The 18,839-nt window shown below is 42.2% G+C and overlaps 3 protein-coding genes across 3 annotated transcripts; all 3 read right to left on the bottom strand.

Annotated features, from left to right (window-relative positions):
- Positions 1-309: 309 nt before the first annotated feature.
- rbm10 (RNA binding motif protein 10) lies at positions 310-10,234 on the bottom strand. Its single transcript, XM_070909986.1, has 23 exons — positions 10,160-10,234; positions 9,570-9,650; positions 8,924-9,467; positions 8,661-8,831; positions 8,487-8,556; positions 6,877-6,950; positions 5,795-5,881; positions 5,594-5,654; positions 5,324-5,482; positions 5,028-5,188; positions 4,787-4,884; positions 4,520-4,607; positions 4,177-4,381; positions 3,979-4,088; positions 3,790-3,871; positions 3,375-3,466; positions 3,059-3,253; positions 2,459-2,653; positions 2,233-2,289; positions 1,866-2,060; positions 1,580-1,627; positions 1,409-1,464; positions 310-1,070 (listed from the first exon to the last, which is right to left on the bottom strand). Exons 2-23 carry the CDS (start codon positions 9,584-9,586, stop codon positions 980-982), a joined length of 2,856 nt encoding a protein of 951 aa, XP_070766087.1. The 5' UTR covers positions 9,587-9,650; positions 10,160-10,234; the 3' UTR covers positions 310-979.
- A 352-nt stretch (positions 10,235-10,586) lies between these two features.
- LOC139288633 (rho-related GTP-binding protein RhoA-C-like) lies at positions 10,587-13,966 on the bottom strand. Its single transcript, XM_070909975.1, has 5 exons — positions 13,921-13,966; positions 13,172-13,327; positions 12,609-12,729; positions 12,374-12,504; positions 10,587-12,282 (listed from the first exon to the last, which is right to left on the bottom strand). Exons 2-5 carry the CDS (start codon positions 13,325-13,327, stop codon positions 12,109-12,111), a joined length of 582 nt encoding a protein of 193 aa, XP_070766076.1. The 5' UTR covers positions 13,921-13,966; the 3' UTR covers positions 10,587-12,108.
- An 851-nt stretch (positions 13,967-14,817) lies between these two features.
- Positions 14,818-18,676, bottom strand: usp21 (ubiquitin specific peptidase 21). The gene is made up of 11 exons (XM_070909837.1): positions 18,521-18,676; positions 17,981-18,034; positions 17,763-17,880; positions 17,560-17,674; positions 17,179-17,298; positions 17,027-17,091; positions 16,753-16,940; positions 15,927-16,005; positions 15,722-15,829; positions 15,075-15,189; positions 14,818-14,914 (listed from the first exon to the last, which is right to left on the bottom strand). Exons 1-11 carry the CDS (start codon positions 18,674-18,676, stop codon positions 14,818-14,820), a joined length of 1,215 nt encoding a protein of 404 aa, XP_070765938.1.
- Positions 18,677-18,839: the final 163 nt, after the last annotated feature.

Genomic DNA, 18,839 nt, shown 5'->3' with positions numbered 1-18,839 from the left:
GCGTTAACTCTTTGATAAAGCTAACTGCAGTTTATTTCTGACGACCCCCTCGAGCAAACCAACAACCGCGTTTGTTAATGTTGCCATGGAAACGCAACAGCAGCAACATGAGCACAGGTGTGTTGAGGACTCATTTGATGGGGCAAACACATTTCTAGAGGTCAAGATGTTGCATTAGAGACCTTATTACAGAATTTACACTACATTCCTCTTTTTTAACCACCGATTTGCAAAACACAGCTTTGGAAATTACAAGTTAAAATGTCGAAATATCAGCCACTGTTGCCCATACAAGACATCAATCATCGATAATGATGAAAATGTGTTATTCTGAATTCATTTACATGAGCTTGATGAAACACAATCACATTATTGAACAAATACAGAAAAAAAAAATAACTTTCTCCAGAGATAACTATGTATTACATTGTGTATTCATAGCTGCAATATGACAAACTGAGACACTTTTCATCTACACACTAATGTTAGTGTGACCCTGTCCAGTTCATGAGGCCACAGCTTCTTCTACAATGTGTACAGTCCACGCCCAGATCAGTCATTCACTGAATGACAAGGCATATAGCATTAAATTAAAAAAATATATGGTGCATAGACAGTAATATTAGAAAATTCCATTTGCTGCCATAAAGATCTACACTGATCTTTCATTTTCCAACAGCAAATGTTTCCCACCACACAAAGCTTGTTGATCACACACAAGCTCTGAAGCAAGGGAGAACTCAAAACTGCATCATTCAGGAAGAAAGCAAAAAAGTGCATTCTGTGCAATATCCTGACATTCACTGCTACAGGATCAGTTCATAAGAGTGTATTACCACTGTTGAGGTAATTGCGATGTCAAAACAAAATTAAGAAGTTTATCTATAGATATCTATATGGTGTTAATGGTGAAGTGTTGCGTACTAGGCTTCGTCATTGTCCTGTCTTGGTCAGGAAGTTAAAATTTCAGGCTGAGGGCTCATTCCACTTGCATATTGCGCAATAGAAGCCCCTTTTTCACACCTCCCTGCAACATCCTGGCACCAAGACTAGTTCCTGTGATCCCATCACTAAAGAGAGAAAGAGAATGAAACAACGTTGAGCACACACAAACCTGTAAGTAGATAAAGTCACATCCACCATTGCTGGCAAATGGTTGTATCGGCATAGTTGTGTGTTGTATGGTGTAAGCAACAGACCTTACAATAACTGTCAGTACAGACCCATTACAAACAAGAACTTCACCATACATAGCTGTAGTTAAAATAGAAAACTCAAACAGTACAAGAGGAACAATACATGGTAGTATCCAGTATTTTGTAAATGACCACTTCGGCACACCTAACGTCAACTGTAAACCTGACACAACTTTAAGACATCAACACAGAGAGCCTTCACTGCTGCTTACATGGGGCTAAACTTCCTCTTCTTAGGATCAGGAGGTTCAGGTCCATCTGCAAGTCTCTGCAACCAAAACAAAGAGGACCATGAAATGAATACTAACTGCACTTTATCAGTAACAAATTACTCAATGCAATGTTGTCCAACTCCTACAGTCAGAAACAGAGGCTTAACCAACCTCTTTGCCTGCAACTTCATGCTGGACTCTTCTCTGCTCCAAGTTTTGCTGAGGGCAGACAGATAAAGAAGGGAAAGTTTAGACATGATTACAAGAGGGATGTCATTAAGCTGCAACTGTGTCATTTTTAGGCACACTCTAGATAACAGATAGTAAGGAATGTATGAGACAACAATTTAACAAAGCACACTGAAAACAGGTTGGCTTTCCAGACACCTTTTTTTTTTATCATTTATGCAATCTTTGTAACGGTGTGAAATTGTATTGAAACCATTTGTGTAACCACCTTATGCAGCTCAGAGAGCTGCTGGTGCCTGATGAGGGCCTCCTTGCTGGGGAACTGCCTCCTACACAGTAGACAGGCCAGTTTAACCCAGTCTGTCATTCTCCCTTCCCTCTCATCTTTCTCGCCTCCTTCTTCTTCGCTGTCAGTTTCTCCACTGTAGGCTGGGACCAGACCCTGCTGCTGAGGTGGGGAGCGCTACGGAAATTACATGCGAGATCAAAGAGTGAGGAACAAATACACAGACACAGAGATAATGATACTTGGAAAAAAGATTGCAACATCCTCTACAAAAAGACAGAGTGTTAGAAAACCAGGGTGAGACCAACACAGGTACATAACAAGTACATCACTGTGACCAGGTCCTTACCTCTGCACTTTGTCGGATCTGGTCCAGAAACATCTGAGGCCGCTCAGACAGTGCCCCCTGCAGGACAGGAAAGCAAAATCAGTGGGACTGCCAGGTCAGTTAGTAAGACCATATCTTATTCAGACAGCGTCTTATTACTTGCACTGGAGCAGGATGAGTGGCTGTAGGAGCCTAAGCTCGAGTCCTGTTTTACAGCTAAACGTGTGTCTGTGTAAGGGTCACGCACCTTTTTCTCCAGAACAGCATAGCCTGCATCGGCACTAGCAGATTCTCGGCGGTCATCTAGGCGACTGTGGCCAGGCGCCCTAGTGTAACCAGGTGGTAGCGCAGTGGAGCCGACGGCAGGGGAGGAGGAAACAGAACGCATGTTCTCCTTATGTCTATTGAGACTCTTGGCCCAGCGCTCCATATCTTTGGCAATCTATTAATAAAAACCCCAAGAGATGCAAGTTATCCAGTTACATGGACTGAACAGAGGAAGATTTATAATTTTGAAATGTTGTATCTGAAATGTAATAGCCCTTCAATAACCTTGGTGAAGTCTAAAATAGTTTGTTGAGAATATGTAAGCGGTGTTACATAACTGTGGTAACCTTAGTATATTCATTTTGGCTGTATTATACTTTAAGGCATTATTATATTTTGTCCAACATAGTTGTTGAATCATACATAATGAAATTTAACAGCCGTTTATGTTATTGTGTCCACCCTTTTAAAGAGCTGTACAAATGTCCAATCAAAAAACAATGAGCATAGCAGGTTCACGTTGAAATTTTCTATGCATGTCTGTCAGTACTTGAACTTGTATCCAGTATGTACACTGTACCTGTTGAGCAGTTTTATTCTTGGGTTTGTCCTTTTTTTCCTTGCTGCCAGGGGAGGCAAACAGTGAGTCTGAAGGGGCTGCGCCAACACCCATGGGACCACCTTCTGTGTTTGATTGGCCGGCAGCAGCAGGAATGTAGGTGTGCTTCTCTCCATCCCAGTACATATACTGCTGAGTGTGAGGGTTGTAGTAGTACTGCAAAGAGGAGGGCCACACAAAACCAGACTGAAATGCTGAGTAAGAGGGCACATTCAGGCAGGTCTTTCAAAAAGGGCTGGCTTAACATTTGGATTGCAGTGCATTCCCCACTCTTTACCTGGGAGTTAGGGTCATAGTAGAGTCCTGTGAGGGGGTCGTAATAGTAGCCAGAGCTTTCGTCGTACTGGTATGTGGACACATCTGGCACAGCTACAGTCAAACACACAGGACATTCACCTCGGGGTCAGATATCAAATTACAAAACCGACAACTGATCATAAAAGACTAGCTGCACTGTTAATCAGCAGGATCATGATTCATGTACATTCAGACAAACACAGAATTAACACAGAGCAGTGACACACCCAAAAATAATTGTGTATGCATGATTTCTTCATTTTAAAAAACATCTGTGGAAATTAGTTTGAAAGAGTGGCCTGACACCAAGAGTTGTCTGTCACAATTCTTAAAGCAGTTTGCATTCACAAATAAATTCTCAACCTGTAGGGAACACTGGATACACAAAGCCTTACGGTATTGCTGGAGCTCGTGTTCAGTGCCCGGGGTAGCGGGTTGGCTGGGAGCAGCTGGTTGTGGTTTTCCCACTATCTCAACCTGTGGAGAGACAGAGCTCTTAAAAACAAAAAGTAAAGCATGAAACTCAATGCAAGAATGCAAAGAATAGAAGAGGCAAAGAAGAAAAGCAAAGAGTAATATTGTACCTGGGTGACTGCTGTGGTGGTTGCTGTGGTGATGAGAGCACTCTGGGTATGAATGAGAGGCTGCTGCACAACTGCTGATCCAGATGTCACTGCCTCAGATGTAATGGCAGCTGCACACACAAACATGGGGCTTAAGTTCAATTCAAAAGTATGCAGCTATATAGACCATATGCTCTACATAGCTAATGTGATACCAACCTGGGGCTGCTCCTTCTGTGTATGCCCCCATCAGGGCTGCTCCTGCATTGGGCAAAGCAGCCACCCTGGCATCTGCCTGGCCCTTGAAACTTGTGCCGTCTAGCCCAGAGTATTCATTTCCATCCTGACTGTATGTTACTGCTGCCCCCTGCTGATACACTGCTGTATCTAAACTCTGGCCTCCACCTGATCCATTCTGAGCGGTCTGAGAATGAAAAAATATTTTTAAAAGTGAGGATAACACAAAAACACGAGAATACAATGATAAATATTGAATCTGAAGTTAAAGATGTATTGCACCCTCGTGTTTACTTCACTGTACTGATTCATTCAGACAGGTTACCTGTGTGACAGCCCACTGTGCGGCAGCTATGGCTGTGCTGGCCACTGTAGCAGCACTCACTCTGCTGCCATCTGTCAGGAAAACATCACTAGCATGGAAAAGAGGCAGACAGAGGGTTTCAGGTGACCTACATTTCAACAACTTTTCTTGTGATGCAAAAATATCACTATGTCACTATTTTTAGGCTACTCATTTGGTAGGTAATCTTCTCCAAAGCTATTTTTGATCCACTTCATTCACATGCTCTTGTTTACTTTTCTTTCTTACCGTTTGGAGCCTTTGGCAAACTCCACCACAATAGTCTTCCCATCAATAGAGAGAGCTGGCTGGAGAGCCTGCAAGATCTGAAGCAGCTGAGATGCCTCCTGTTGATAAAAAATACAAAGACCTGTGAGTTAGTGCCTATGTGTGCATGTATGTTTAGGATACAACTTATTTCAAAATCATCGCTACACAAAATCTGTCTAGGGCTTATGCATGTGTGTGTCTTGCTCATCATGTTTCTCACCACTATGGTAGAAAGCTGTAGAAAGGCAAAGCCCCTGTTGAGATGTGTGTGCTTGTCCTTGATTAGGCGAACATTGGAAGGGGAGAGAGTGGCAAATGGAGCCAAAGCAGATAAGATGGCCTCCAATGAAGTGTGTGGGCCAAGGTTTCTCAGTATCAGAGCTGGCATAGAAGAGGAAAAGAGAATATTATATTCTTAAACACAAGATTTAACAATGCAGGCACTAGATAAAATACAGTGTTGTGAAAAGCAAGTAGCCGTGAATAGAAATGTTACATGTCAAGAAATTGACTTACTGTCATTGGCAACATCTGCCTGCTGTGTAGCCTGTGCTGGGTTGACAGTAGGACCTGAAGAGTGGTAGGGTGCTGGCAAGGGCAACAAGCCTTGGGCTCCCTCCTTTTGAAGACCAACAGGCAAATCCCTCTGCAACTGGGGCAACTTCATCTCAGCCTCTGGGAAAAGGCAGCATGCCATTCATTTATCATTATATGGTGAGGGGAATCTTGTTTTATTATAAAAGGGAGAATAGTTGTGATATTTACAGTAGCTGGGTTAAACTTTACCTGATTTAGGTACACTGCATTTGAAGCACTTCTCTCTCCTTTTAAAGTTTTGCACACCACACTGTTGAAATGTTACATGACCTACTGTTAAAAGACTTCAAAGAATGAGCTACTACAGTGACTGATATACAGTACATGCATACATTACACACAAATTTAGATTTCTATGTATGCATGCCACACAATACAAACACACACAACCTTGTTGCAGAGCCAGTCCTCATTGGCACGCGGTTTTGGGTCGCTGTAGTGCATCGACACTCTTTGTCCCAGAATCAACAGCACTCCCTGAAAGAAAAAGAAAGAGAGGGAGGGGGAACAAAGAATGATTATCAGCGATAATTAGGCCACACATGCCAGAGAAAGGCCTCATCTCACAAGAGATGAGAGAGAGAGAGAGAGAGAGAGAGAGAGAGAGAGAGAGAGAGAGAGAGAGAGAGAGAGAGAGAGAGAGAGAGAGGGAGAGGGGGACAGAGAGAGCAGAGAGAGAGTGAGTAGAACTGAGGCTGAAAGAAAGAGGACACCAGAGAATTGCAACCTTCAGCTTTAGGAAATTGGGACGGACTGAGATGGTGTATATGTAGTGTGTGGGTGTCCATTTTTAAGGACACAATGTGTTTTGTTCAATTGTGTCATCCCTCCCCCCTTAAGGGGAAACCTTTTCACAGTTTTCCACACATCCCATCCCACTGTCACCACCTTCGCCCCCCCATATAAGACAAAAGCTCCATCCTAAAGATGTAATAATGGTAGATGACCCAGATATGAAAGATTCAAAAACAAGAAAATGAAATACTATACTGGTTCTGATTCAACATACAATAGACCATGTGAGAAATTATATGTCACACTATCCCAGAGGTGGTACCATAAACTTAAGAGAGAGAGCATGTCACTGAAGAAAGAGGAGTCCTCTATTAAAAGAGGAGCAGGAGCTTGTATTGGACAAATGATGAACAAATGTGACTGGGAGAGTCCAGTTATGAAAACTATGTCGTTGGGCGCCAGACAGACAGACGTCAGCATGATGTAACATGAATTTGCCTGTTCGTGGAATTCTGTATAAGTAGAAAGAAAAGAGGAATTTTCCCTTTAAGTATAAAGACCTACCTACCTCGGGGACAAAAATAATTTCTCCACTCTTTGAGTCTATACCATACTGGAATGCATCATCTGCACATGACAGGGCATGATGTGACTGTACATTTGTCTTGATATTAACCCACATTTCCCATTGTATGCATGTTTATATGTGTATGTGTGTCTGTGTAGGGGAGAGTGACCTGGTTGGTCTCCATCCAGCGGGTGGCCTCCTGTATGACATTAAACTCGACGAAGGCGAATCCTCGGCTCTGACCTGGACACCGCCCAGCGCCATGGTAACCGAACAACAACAACAACAACATAACAACAACGCAGTGAGGGGTTAGTGCTTCATGTCCAGAGGAGAGAGAGAGAGACCCTGTATCAGCACTAATAAAATAAATCATTGCTTCCTCTCTCCCTTGGAAATAACACGCTTGACAGCCAGTCGGAGAGCCGCTGTCAAATTCTCTGCAAGGGTGGGAGGACGCAATGTCAAGTATCTCAACAGGGTCAAGGAAAGAGGGAGAGAGAGGGAGAATCCTACCCACTCATCAGTTTGAGTCTGAGCTCTTTGGCTTTGAATGATGAAGCAACCAGGCAGAACACACACACACACACACACACACACACACACACACACACACACACACACACAGACAGACAGACAGACAGACAGACAGACAGACAGACAGACAGACAGACAGACAGACAAGCACACACACGCATATATCTCTGCTGCTCTGAGAGTGCAGTCTGAACTATGCAGCACTGTGGTGGAATGTCTCATCTTAAATGCTCCATATCCTGTCGATGCATTACTATAACTGACTGACAACACATTATACAACATATTTAGATTTATAACTTTTTAAAACAACACCGTGTATAGTATCACATGGAGTGTAATCACAAAAGGTCATCATTTAAACATAAGACACTCAGAGTGACTTGTCCTAAAAACAGAGAAACATTGATGTAGGGGTGAGGAAGACAGAGCAGTGCGGGGGACTGTAAGTGTGCCCAAGTCAGATGGGCACACCTTACAGACAACCAGTGAGTTAGCAAAGGGGGGAGGCCAGTGAGACAATGACCTTAATGGCAAACCTTTAGAAAAAGACAAGCTTTTCTGAGTGGTATGGATGACGCTCGTGTAGCTGCAACACTTATATCTCGACACTCACACACCCAAAAATAGCTACAATGACAAACACAATCAAACAAATTCTGCTTCCACTGCTCACTTCTCAGTTGACACTGTTAGTTTGTGAGCATTGTTCATCTACTCAGACATATCTCACTTCAAGATTGATGAGGCAGAGTCATGAAAGGGTAAAGACGATAAGGGAACCAAGGCGAAAAGAAAAATTAAAGCCATGGAGTGAAGATCTATAACCTATGGCTGTATGCATGCATTCTTGTCTTAAAAGGCAAATATAGATATGGCTCTCTTTTGAAGCGTGCATGGATGTGTTGTTGCCCTGTGGGCTCTAGCGAGAATTCAGATACCAGCAGACCAAAGAATCAAAGCAGAAATCTAAGCAAAAGCCTGTATGCAAGTACATAAATATAAATATGTGTTCTTTTTATCAGTTATCTATCCTGCAGTCAGAGTATGAAGAAAGACAATGACAGTAAGAGAGAAGGAAAAAGAAAGGAGAACGCTTATTAATAAGAGGGAGAAGATCAAGCAGATAAGAGAAAGTCACCAGAAAGAGCAATGAAAATGAAAGAGCGGGTAATGGATGAGTGTGACACAGAGGAAGCATAAAGAACAGAAAAAAAATCGGGGCAATGGACAAGTTCTCACCTGAAGATTTGTTCCTCATGAGGCGAACCTCTCTTGGCTGGATCCCCTGCTCCTGGAGCTGTGCCCGGATCTATGAACACAGAGGCATTATTGCAATTTAAGCCTACCAACAACAAGAACCATGCATCATCGGCCCATTGTAGAGACAAACATGCCCTGGAGACATACACTTACCTCATTGGCAGTTGCATTGGGTGGCAGCATGCGAAGCATTATGATGTTGCTTGGCCTCTGGTTGTGGTCTAGATCTGCACGGTAGTCCTGGTCCCTCTGATCCAACTCCTCAAGCGACAGATCTGGACCAGCACTCCCACAGCTATGCTCCTCTGCTCCAACTGGAAAAGCCTGCAGAAATCAGTCACAAATTAGCAACCAATGTCAACAACAAAATAAGATTGGAGCAGCTCTATAAAGAGGATGGACTTGTTATGGCTTACCCTCCTCTTCACTGCCCCACGAGAGAACCTGTCCTCCTCTCTCTGTCTTGCCGTATTGTATTCCATCTGTTCAGAATGGGCACCACCATGACCCCAGTTGCCATCCCTACTTCCTGAATGAGAGGCACTGTTCTCAGGAAAGCCTCTTCCACCTATCCCCCGAATCCTTTCCTGCTGGCCAGTCCGTAACGGCTCAAATTCCCGCCTGGATCCCTCCTCATCTCTCTGGAGCATGGGAAGGGCTACATCAGGCTGCGACTGAGAGCAAGGGGGCCAGGGGAGCCCTTTCCCCTCACGCCCAATGTCCCCTCGCCCGTCTCCTCTCTGATGAAACCCCGGGTGGTCTAGGAGACAGCCTGGTGAGAAGTCACGGACACCCAGTGATTGCTCATCCCGGCCGTATGGTCTGTCCCCCTCAGCTCTGACATCATATGCTGCTCCGGTCTCCTCATCCTCTTGGCTATAGCCTCGGTAGTCCATGTCCCGAAAGTTGTGATCGTTGTGGGTGTTGCCATAGCGACCTGTGCGATCACCTCGCCCACCCCTGTGGAACATGAGAGACAATGTGAGGGACTTGTCTGACACATTTTTTATAATCAGATGTAACCTTTAGTGGGGAAAAGTATAAAATGATCATTTAACTCACCTCCGCTCATAGTCCATGCTGATCCACTGACTCTGCTCCTGGTCTCTGTCCTTTTTCTACTTGGTTACAGCATTAGATACACTGGAAGTACATCAGCAATTTACTCTTTTGAATAAAATGCAGTAATCAGGAGGATCACAGTAAACTTTACATACTGACTGTACACATACCTTGTCTTTTAGAAACAGTTAATACTAAACCAACTACTTTCCATAAAGCCCTGAGGTAGGCAGCAATGTCTTAGATCTGTCACCAGGTTAGCTACATTTTTTACTACTGCAGACTTCTCCAACTTTGAGTATCGCCTTAGCCACTGCTTTACTAGCTACTTACCAATAGCCGCAAATAAACAAACAGAGGCATAACCATGCATCACTAATACACGTGTGTACGCAAAGCACATGCACAAACCAAAAAAGAATATTCAACAATGACGTGTGGCGGTCATCTCGGTTAGCGAGCAAGCTAACTATTTTAGCCTGAGGTTGACTAACGTTAGCTAGCCCAAGCAGAGACGCAGTCTCCAAACGGCTGTCAGCCGTAGCAAACACAACAACTGCCGTTGTATATAAAATAGGACAAACACTTACCAGTGCCACATGTAACCAACAATAGTTCTTTGAATGTCACGTTGATGCCCAGGTGAAAAGGATGTTTTATTTTTCAGGGAACCAAGTGTAAAATGGCCACAGCAAGACAACATTTCAGAGTGGGAGGGACTAATACCTGACTCTGGTATGTGATTGGTACTTGGAGAGCGAACGAATTAATGTCGACGATGATTGGGCAAGACACACAGGCCAACCCTAAACTTGTACCCCATGACTGAAACTGTGAGGACATGCATGGCATTATTTGATACGTTTTTGTGGAAATCTTCATATCAGATATCAAACCATAGAATCAGATATTTTAACGGGTTATGAGTGTTTTTATTTGGTAAAGAAAATGAATGCCAGAAATATAGTGAAGATTGCTGTAATTATTAATGAATGAATTGATCAAAGAACACATAAATACCTTACAACAGAAAACCCTAATATCAGCTTTATTTGGAAAAAAATCCTAATATGTCACAGTACAAAAAACAAAAGAAAAATAAAACGCTATAGCAGCCCACCCCCATAACCTTCTAGCCTTGCACCCTAAGCTTGACCACCAATTAATTAAACAAAACAATACTACGGTTACAATGTATCATTTAACTGACATAAACTGATCATAACAGCAGGATTAAGTAAAATGATTAAAATATACTAAGAAAATTAAGAGACATCAACAATAACAAGTTATAGTACAATAATGACAATATCATTGAAGGGGGAATGGGGAGAGTTGAGTAAAAGGCAAACTTGAAATACACATCAATAACATGTCCTTACAAGGCCTTGTAAGACATACAGTACATAATGGACATTATAGCAATAAGATAAGCCTAAAATCACCTATCTGAAAGAATATTCAACTTATCAACTACACCACTCATGATTTGACCCACTGATGATTAACAATCAAATGAATCTCTGGTCCTAAAAACTCATAATATGTTTAACCCGATTGTGCCTCTAGGTATTGTACAATGTCTTCCAGTAATGTGAAGGTTTCTATGTCACTCTGAGTAGCTGTTAATTCCATTACCCATCTGAGCCATTAAATGTGGCCATCAGGGGTAACTTTGGCATGGAAACAAGGGGTTAGGTCAGTGACGCAGAAGGCCTTTCCATGCATACAGTACGTAGACACATATGTTAATACACACCCACACAAATAAACACACATTCACTGCATGCAGACCTGCACTGGAGAAAACAAACCACCATACAGTTGCACACACGCACACACACACTCACACACTTTTAAGTACAGGTAAGTAATTCAGTATGGGAAAATATCTCATACAATCTAGTTTAGGCATACCCCTGCATAGCGCCTGAGTCAGAATATGGGCCTGAAGGAGCCAAGCCAATGACAGGGAGAAAGCATTCACAAATGTGATGTGTGGACTACAAATGACAATACCCCCATCTAAGTTATGAATCCCTACCCCACAACTTACTCTTCATGACCACTGCTCTCAAGGCACTACATGTAGGCGATACTGTGTAAAATCCACTTAGACATGGTCTTAATTCAAACCCATTTTATATTTATGTCTTTTTTTTAAGTCTTTCTCTCTCATGTCCCCATTGTCTTTGGCCTGGTAAGGACCTTTTCTCTCTTCATTCCAATCATGGCACATTTCAACCCATTTACATCTACTCAACTTCAAATCACCCCCCACCACCTGCCCTACAGACTCCTAGATCTGAAAGTTTTTGATAGGCGCAAGCAAAATGGCACATAATCTAATTTATAGACCAAGGACCAAGGTGTAGAAGCCTATCAAATAATAAAGACCTGCTTTAAATTTGCTGAGGATAATTGGGTGATCAGAAATTGAGCATCTGCAAAACTTTCCAGGGCCCTTCCCTATGTCAAATCCCAATGGAAGCTGCCTTCTCCATCTGTGCTTGACGGCAGCTCCCTCTTCTCCCAGAGCCTATAACAGAAGGCAGATGGTCTTCTTGCTACGTTTCTTGGCCTGCAGTGCTGCCCTAGTTGCCAGCTCAAAGACTTCCCTCACACCATCTTTGGTTTTGGCAGAACACTCTTGGTAGCCGTAGGAACAGATGCGGCTCGCCATCTCTTTGCCGTCCTCATATTTAACTGGCTCCTGGAGACACGTGTCAGAGAGGAGGTTTAAATTTTGACATTTATACCAACAAATGTGCACATACCAGCATGTATTGAACCTAAAAACGGACCTGTTTCATTTTGGCAAGCTCTCGTCTGGTGTGCTCGTCATTGCGCAGATCTTTCTTATTGCCCACCAGGATGATGGGAACATTTGGACAGAAGTGTTTCACTTCAGGTGTCCACTTTTCAGGAATATTCTCTACAGTAAGTAAAGGGAAAGAAGGCATTCATTAGCAACATATATCAATTACACAATCACACGGTGCTTGATACATAGTAGTGTAACTGTTGCAAAGACAATACCTAAACTGTCAGGGCTGTCTACAGAGAAGCACATCAGGATAACATCAGTGTCGGGGTAGGAGAGAGGCCTCAGTCTGTCATAGTCCTCTTGACCTGCTGTATCCCAAAGTGCTAGCTCTACCTGAGAAAAGGGAGAGAGAGAGTCACATGGAAGGATGGATGCACGCATTATGGACATATAAAGAGGGTCACTTGAGCATTTAAGCTCAAGCATTAAGTTACATGATTAAGCAGACCCATATTACACTATTCTTCACAACTATTCGTCACAATATCAAAACATGTCACTAGGGTTTGGCTGATGGCCCCTTGAACCTGATTTACTATAGGAAAAGCAGCTTATTTAATCACACTATTTACCGCCCAGCTCTTATTTGAGGATGCCACCTTGGGACTCTGGGAAACTGCGATGAACATTTTTCACCATTTTATAAACCAAACAAAAACTTTGACAATGTGATAACTAAGTAAAATTAAGTTAAAACGATTATTTCCCATTTTGCTAGGCACCCATACCGTCTCTTCAAGGACCCCTCCCTTGCAGGCAGTGTTTTTTGTCTCACCTGTTTCCCATCCACTTCAATGTCTGCCACATAGTTCTCAAACACAGTGGGGACGTAGACCTCTGGGAACTGGTCCTTACTGAAGACGATGAGCAGACAGGTCTTCCCACACGCACCATCCCCAACTATCACCAACTTCTTCCTGATAGCAGCCATCTATGGAAAAGGGTAAAAAAAACCAATACATATACAGTTTTACACAAAATTCTCACAAGGCACTACTCTCCACTAATAATACACCCATTTTACAAACAGTGTACTGATGCAAAAACAGGATGAATAGAACTTTTAAAAACTTTACGGTGCTATTACAATGCTCTTCAACAACAGTTCCCCTGGTTGGTACATAACGTTAGAAGTAACAGTTCAGACATCGTTAAGAAACACTGGCAGACCGGCCTCTTTATGTCTTAAGAGTTTCATATAAAAGATCCTGATATAAACCTAAACATAAAACACCCGGCTGGAAAACAGGGAGGCTGCCTCTGAGGTACAGGGAGTAAACATATAACATTTCCGTGCTGTGTTCCCAATCCTGCTGAAAGGCTGTGTAGTGTAGTCCGGGCCTGTCAAACCAGCTAACGTTAGCTAGCAAGTAAGCTAACGGTGTTTCCCGTGCTTTGGACTATTGTCATTCAAGGTATTCTCTCCGAAATTAAAACTACAGCATTCATCGCACGACTGTGATACTTGTGTGAATGAAACAAGAATCGGCGTAAAGTTTAAAACCTATCGCTGAATATGATTACCGCTTGATGTTTCTGTGTCCGCCTTTCTCTTCTTCCTGACCGACTGGAAAACTCCGCCCACCGCTCGCGCGCATGCGCACAAATACGAAGTTCGTCAGCCGGCTGCGGCACCTTTACTGACATATATATAAAATATGACAAACTGTATACAGTTGTATTATTTATTACATAATAATAACAATAAAATAAAGTCTAATCAGACTTTTTCAATGTTCTTTTATTGACTTTCAAATATCAATAATGCCATACATTCAATTGTCAGTTGTCAGACACAAATGTAAAAAATATACACATACATATATGATATATACACACACACAGGAATAATAATTAAGTTAGATGGAAAATATAGCCCATTTTAAACTGTCCATGTAGAGGGAGATTAAGATAAAAAAGACAGCATAGATATCGTGTAGGCTACATGTAATTACATCTTAAATTAAAGTACATTTTCACAAACCTGTAGCTTAAAATGTAGTCAGAGAATTTGAACAAGTTATATGTTATAACTGAGTCCTGAAATGTTGCCTTATTTCTTTTCCACCCTATTTTTGTTTATTTGGGTTTATGTTAGCAAGCATGAATCACAATTATCTTCATTAAGAGTCCTGCAGAGCTGTGCAAGTACACCACTTACTCCTGCCTGAGGACCAGGGCACAGAGACTCTTAAGGCTGCAGTCTGTCTGAGTCTCATGATGAGACTCTTCAAAAGCATCTCCATGATTTAGGAGGAGAGATCACTTCTTCAAGCCCTCTTAAAGTGAGCATGGCTACTCCCTCGTCCTCCTGAGAAGTTCATAGATGCCAGAAATACAGCACTGCTGCTTCTATTTGTTTCTATGGACACTGGAGGTAAAGTTGCTCTGATTGGCTGCTTGGTTCAGCCAGTCTCAGGTCTATTTCCTGACGGTGGTGGTGGTGTTGTTGCTGCGCTGGTAGAACAGCACATAGGCTTGATTGGTCTGAAGCTGGTTCTCTGAGACTGGAGTCACACTATAGGTGGGTGGATGGAGAGTAATCATGAGAAACAGCTCCAGGTTTATATAAAAGGTGTTTCAATACAGGTAACCCATAGACACAGTAGGGTTTTTAAATATACTGTCCATGATATGCACATTAAAACAAAATAATTTGGGTGCAGAGGGATTCTCACCTGGAGTCATTGTAAAAGCACCAACCATTTTCATCTGAACAGCAGGCTGTGTAGTGGCCCATGTTCACTGTCCCAGCGTGGTTACATATTGCATATAAATCATACAGAACTGGGCCTGTGGGGACATACATAGATATAAAGACTTACTTATTCTGTTCTTCAGAACTATGTTGTATCAAGTTTCCAACTTTGCAAATTATGGAATAATCTACCTGATCTACAATTTAAAAAAATACCAAAAATATCCAATAAAAAAATGATTCTGGATGAGCTGTTGATTATATGCCAACATGCCATTGCACTGTATTTCAAGAGGTGGATTATTGAATTAGTTAATTCCACATGTCATTTACTGTAATGTTGTCAATCAATAAAATCAATGTTTTAATCATTTTTGGAGTAAAAATACCAATAATTTTTTTTGTTAAACCTTCACACTCAACATTTTCATGTCCTAAAATGAAGCATGAGCATTTGTCATTATTAATGGACATAATATAAACTAAATGATTCATCAATGACTCATTGTTCTGTTAGTCCATCTTAACATACATGGTTCAAGTACAGCTGGACACCTTTTCTGCAAATCGTTCTCTTTTTGGATAGAGGAATAAATGAGACATGTGCAAGGAAAAAGAAAAGTTTACCACAGTCGACAGGTCCGTAGGGTCCCAGGTCCAGGTTAGTGAGTGGGAAGGACACATACATGGTGCTTTTACTGATAGACCACCGTGACATCGTAAAACGATTCAGATCTGATCGAGACTGTTAAGCGCCATCATAACTTCCTGCACAAAAACATCACACGCTAATAAGGCTAGTACACAAAGTAAGAGTTGTTGCCAAGGATACGGATCACAATAACCTGGGGAAACCTCTGGATGGACAGCCGCTTGGTGCACTCCGTGTGCCTGTTGCACCTCTCACACATCTGAAACACAAAAACAAACACACACCTCAATATTTTTAAAACATTTGCAAATACACAGGATCTGTTGTAACTAACTCGTACAAATAGGTACAGCTGGAAAATTGATGAAAGTGTGATCCACCACTCTTGTTATTTAATTTTGTATTACAGTTTTATTTATCCATATATTGACTATTGTGATATTGTTTGGGGTGCTACTAACTCACCCCATCTTAACAAGATACTTTTAATTCAGAAGTTCTTAAGAATGGTAACCAATTCAAGTAGCTATGACTCATTTGCACCACTGTTTATTAGCTATTCATAACGTTAATACTTTCAATGAACGTGTTTATGTATTGTTATTATTATTATATGTAAGTATTTGTTTGTACCTCACAGCCTTACCAACACTTTCCAATTTTTAAAAAATAATTTCTCAGATCTTCATCTTCATTTTCTACGAGGTTTTCAAAGGATTTTCTTTTACCTTACTGTTGTACTTCTAAATATCAATATAGAATTAAATATAGAGATCCCTCTCTCGGTTTGAAATCAGATAATAATTTACTCCCCAACTATATAAGCACATAATGAGTTAAAAAGTGAATTCAATTAAAAATTAAAGGTTACGGATGGATACAAAAATTCAGCTTTGGACTGAACCATTCCTAGTTGACAGTGTCTGTCATTGACCTTTGACCCTAAAGTTAGAGACACATTGATGTTTTGTAATCCATTGGTTTTGTACTCTCTGTGTTAGCTTACTGGGGAATTCTCCTTGTCCAGTTTCTCCTCCTGAGAGAAGAGGTCCAGGCACTCCCTCAGCGTGACCTCCCCAGCAGAGCTCCTCTTGGGGATGGGCAGCGACAGATCACAGAACACATCGAACGTGTTGGAGTAGTGGGAGCACACTGAGCAATGCAGCGAGCTCCGCAGCTGGCCTGAGAACAGGTCTGCGAGAAGGGCGGCAAGAATATTATCCGTGGTTGCCCTCATTGAACTTGTAATGCAGAGGAGGTTGATGGATTGCTCTCCTCACCTACTATTCTGCTGTCATCTCTCTCCAAGTGCTTCTTCCACATGGCAGCTGCCTCTTCCGAAATCCTGAGGGAGAAGAAGAGAGAACAAAATGTGGTCACGTGGCAGACATCAACGTTTCAAGTACAAAATCTTTTCCACATAAACGCACACCTGAATCTGGCATATTTTTGTTCAGGCTCCTTTCCTGTCCGTCGAATGTAAGGTCTGCGGTTAATTTCTGTGTGCAGCTTGTCCAATAGGAACCTGAGGAACTCCTGTGCATCCTGTTGACTGAACACAGAGACACAGGGAGATTTTTTTCACGTTTGTTTTTCTAAAACCAAAAAGCACCTTCTGTGCTGGTGACAAAGAAGAAACTGAATTGAAATAGTTTACAGTTCCTCTCTTGTCCTTGAAACAGTTGTGCTGATACAGACGTTCATACAGGTTCATGTGTTTGCCTTTACACAGCGGTAATGTTGCTTATACCAAAGTCTCATGGAAAGATGCAGTTAACCTTGAGGAAAAGAAAAACCTCATCTATATTCTCACCTGTAACCACTGAAGTAAGGCACCGCTCCTTTAAAAATATTGTAAAACTGTCGTGGATTTACAACTGCGTCTCCTTCATTCACGTCCCAAAGGCCTGAGAGCACCTGAGAGAAAGCTAGCACAAGGAGACCAAGGAGCAGTGAGGAAAGATGAAAACACAACATCGGAGGAACGATAGGAAGAGAAGGAGAGAGGGACATTACCTTCCATGAGCTTAGCCTCCTCTTTGGAGAACTTCTCATCCCTGTAGGACTTGAGGAGGCAGTAGTCCCGCAGGCCACGTGTGTGAGACAAACATTGGGCTACTGCGTTCAGGAAACACTAAGTTGGAGACAAAGTGTAGGGGATAGTGAGCATGTTTATCTCGTAATTCTGGAAGCATTTCTTTAAAGGACTAATCCTGCATCATTAAAACACTTACTGTGTTTCCTATGTTTCTGAGGCCAACCCTTCCACTTCCTAAAGTGAGCTTCTCCTTCTGAAAATAAAAACAACACAAGAAAGTATTGACCTAAACTATTGACCGATTATATCTTTATATAAGTATATTGCCTATTTTGATTTGTATACACCTGTAGTTCACTGCAAGTGTGCCCTACTACTTGACCCCTGGCTGTGTCAGTACAGACATTGTACTGTCTGACTGTCTTAACCCTGCCCTGTCAGTGTGTGTACAACATTGGCAGGACAGATTTAGCCTTCTTATCTCATTAGCACAACAAGAGAGGCTAAAAGGAGGTCAGTCTCAAGCATTCATCCTATTAGAGACCAAGGAGTGCTGACAGGTGCTTAAACACGTGTGTGTTGATGTGTACTCTCCATTAATTCCTTTACACAATTTCTCTCTCTGTGTTTATGTTCGTCTCATGAGCGTCCCATAAATTCAACATTGAGTAAACTCTCAAAACTACCAGACTCGAAGCATATATTAAAGGTTAATACAGTGTTGTGTTCTGCACACCTCGTTGTCAGCGACCAGAAGCAGGCCCATCAGTGAGGTGTAGAGGACAGACTGGGAGATGTCGGCTGTCTCTCTCTGCAGGCCGTTCTGTGACACCAGGGTCTGACGGAGGGCCTCGCAAGAGCCTTCCACATTGACGCCACTGGCTCCAGGCATCCTAGTTTACAGGTAAAAACCTCAGAGGTGTCTACCAAACAGGGAACCTCAGGCAGATAAAAGGGTTTCCCAAAGAAATTTAAGCAAGGTGGTTTGCACCTCAGACCGTGTAGGTTGCACCTCCTCAGTTTTTTGACATGCAGGGTCAAAGGTGAGCAGAATG

This window comes from Enoplosus armatus, chromosome 8 (assembly GCF_043641665.1).
Source record: "Enoplosus armatus isolate fEnoArm2 chromosome 8, fEnoArm2.hap1, whole genome shotgun sequence".
NCBI classification, from domain to species: domain Eukaryota; kingdom Metazoa; phylum Chordata; class Actinopteri; order Centrarchiformes; family Enoplosidae; genus Enoplosus; species Enoplosus armatus.
This window is presented reverse-complemented; position numbering and strand designations above follow the sequence as displayed.

Bases quoted from the DNA above. Each gene is read 5' to 3' on its own strand.
- rbm10 (XM_070909986.1), bottom strand. The intron at 2,290-2,458 runs GTGCGTGACCCT...CCTGTCCTGCAG, and splicing joins ATGCTGTTCTGGAGAAAAAG to GGGGCACTGTCTGAGCGGCC. The intron at 2,061-2,232 runs GTAAGGACCTGG...TAATTTCCGTAG, and splicing joins AGATCCGACAAAGTGCAGAG to CGCTCCCCACCTCAGCAGCA.
- LOC139288633 (XM_070909975.1), bottom strand. From the start codon at position 13,327: ATGGCTGCTATCAGGAAGAAGTTGGTGATAGTTGGGGATGGTGCGTGT. The intron at 12,505-12,608 runs GTATTGTCTTTG...TACTTACTGTAG, and splicing joins AGACAGCCCTGACAGTTTAG to AGAATATTCCTGAAAAGTGG. The intron at 12,283-12,373 runs GTCCGTTTTTAG...ACGTGTCTCCAG, and splicing joins AGCTTGCCAAAATGAAACAG to GAGCCAGTTAAATATGAGGA.
- usp21 (XM_070909837.1), bottom strand. From the start codon at position 18,676: ATGCCTGGAGCCAGTGGCGTCAATGTGGAAGGCTCTTGCGAGGCCCTC. The intron at 17,299-17,559 runs GTGAGAATATAG...CTCTGTGTTCAG, and splicing joins CCTTACTTCAGTGGTTACAG to TCAACAGGATGCACAGGAGT. The intron at 15,190-15,721 runs GTAAACTTTTCT...ATGTCCCCACAG, and splicing joins CTACGGACCTGTCGACTGTG to GCCCAGTTCTGTATGATTTA.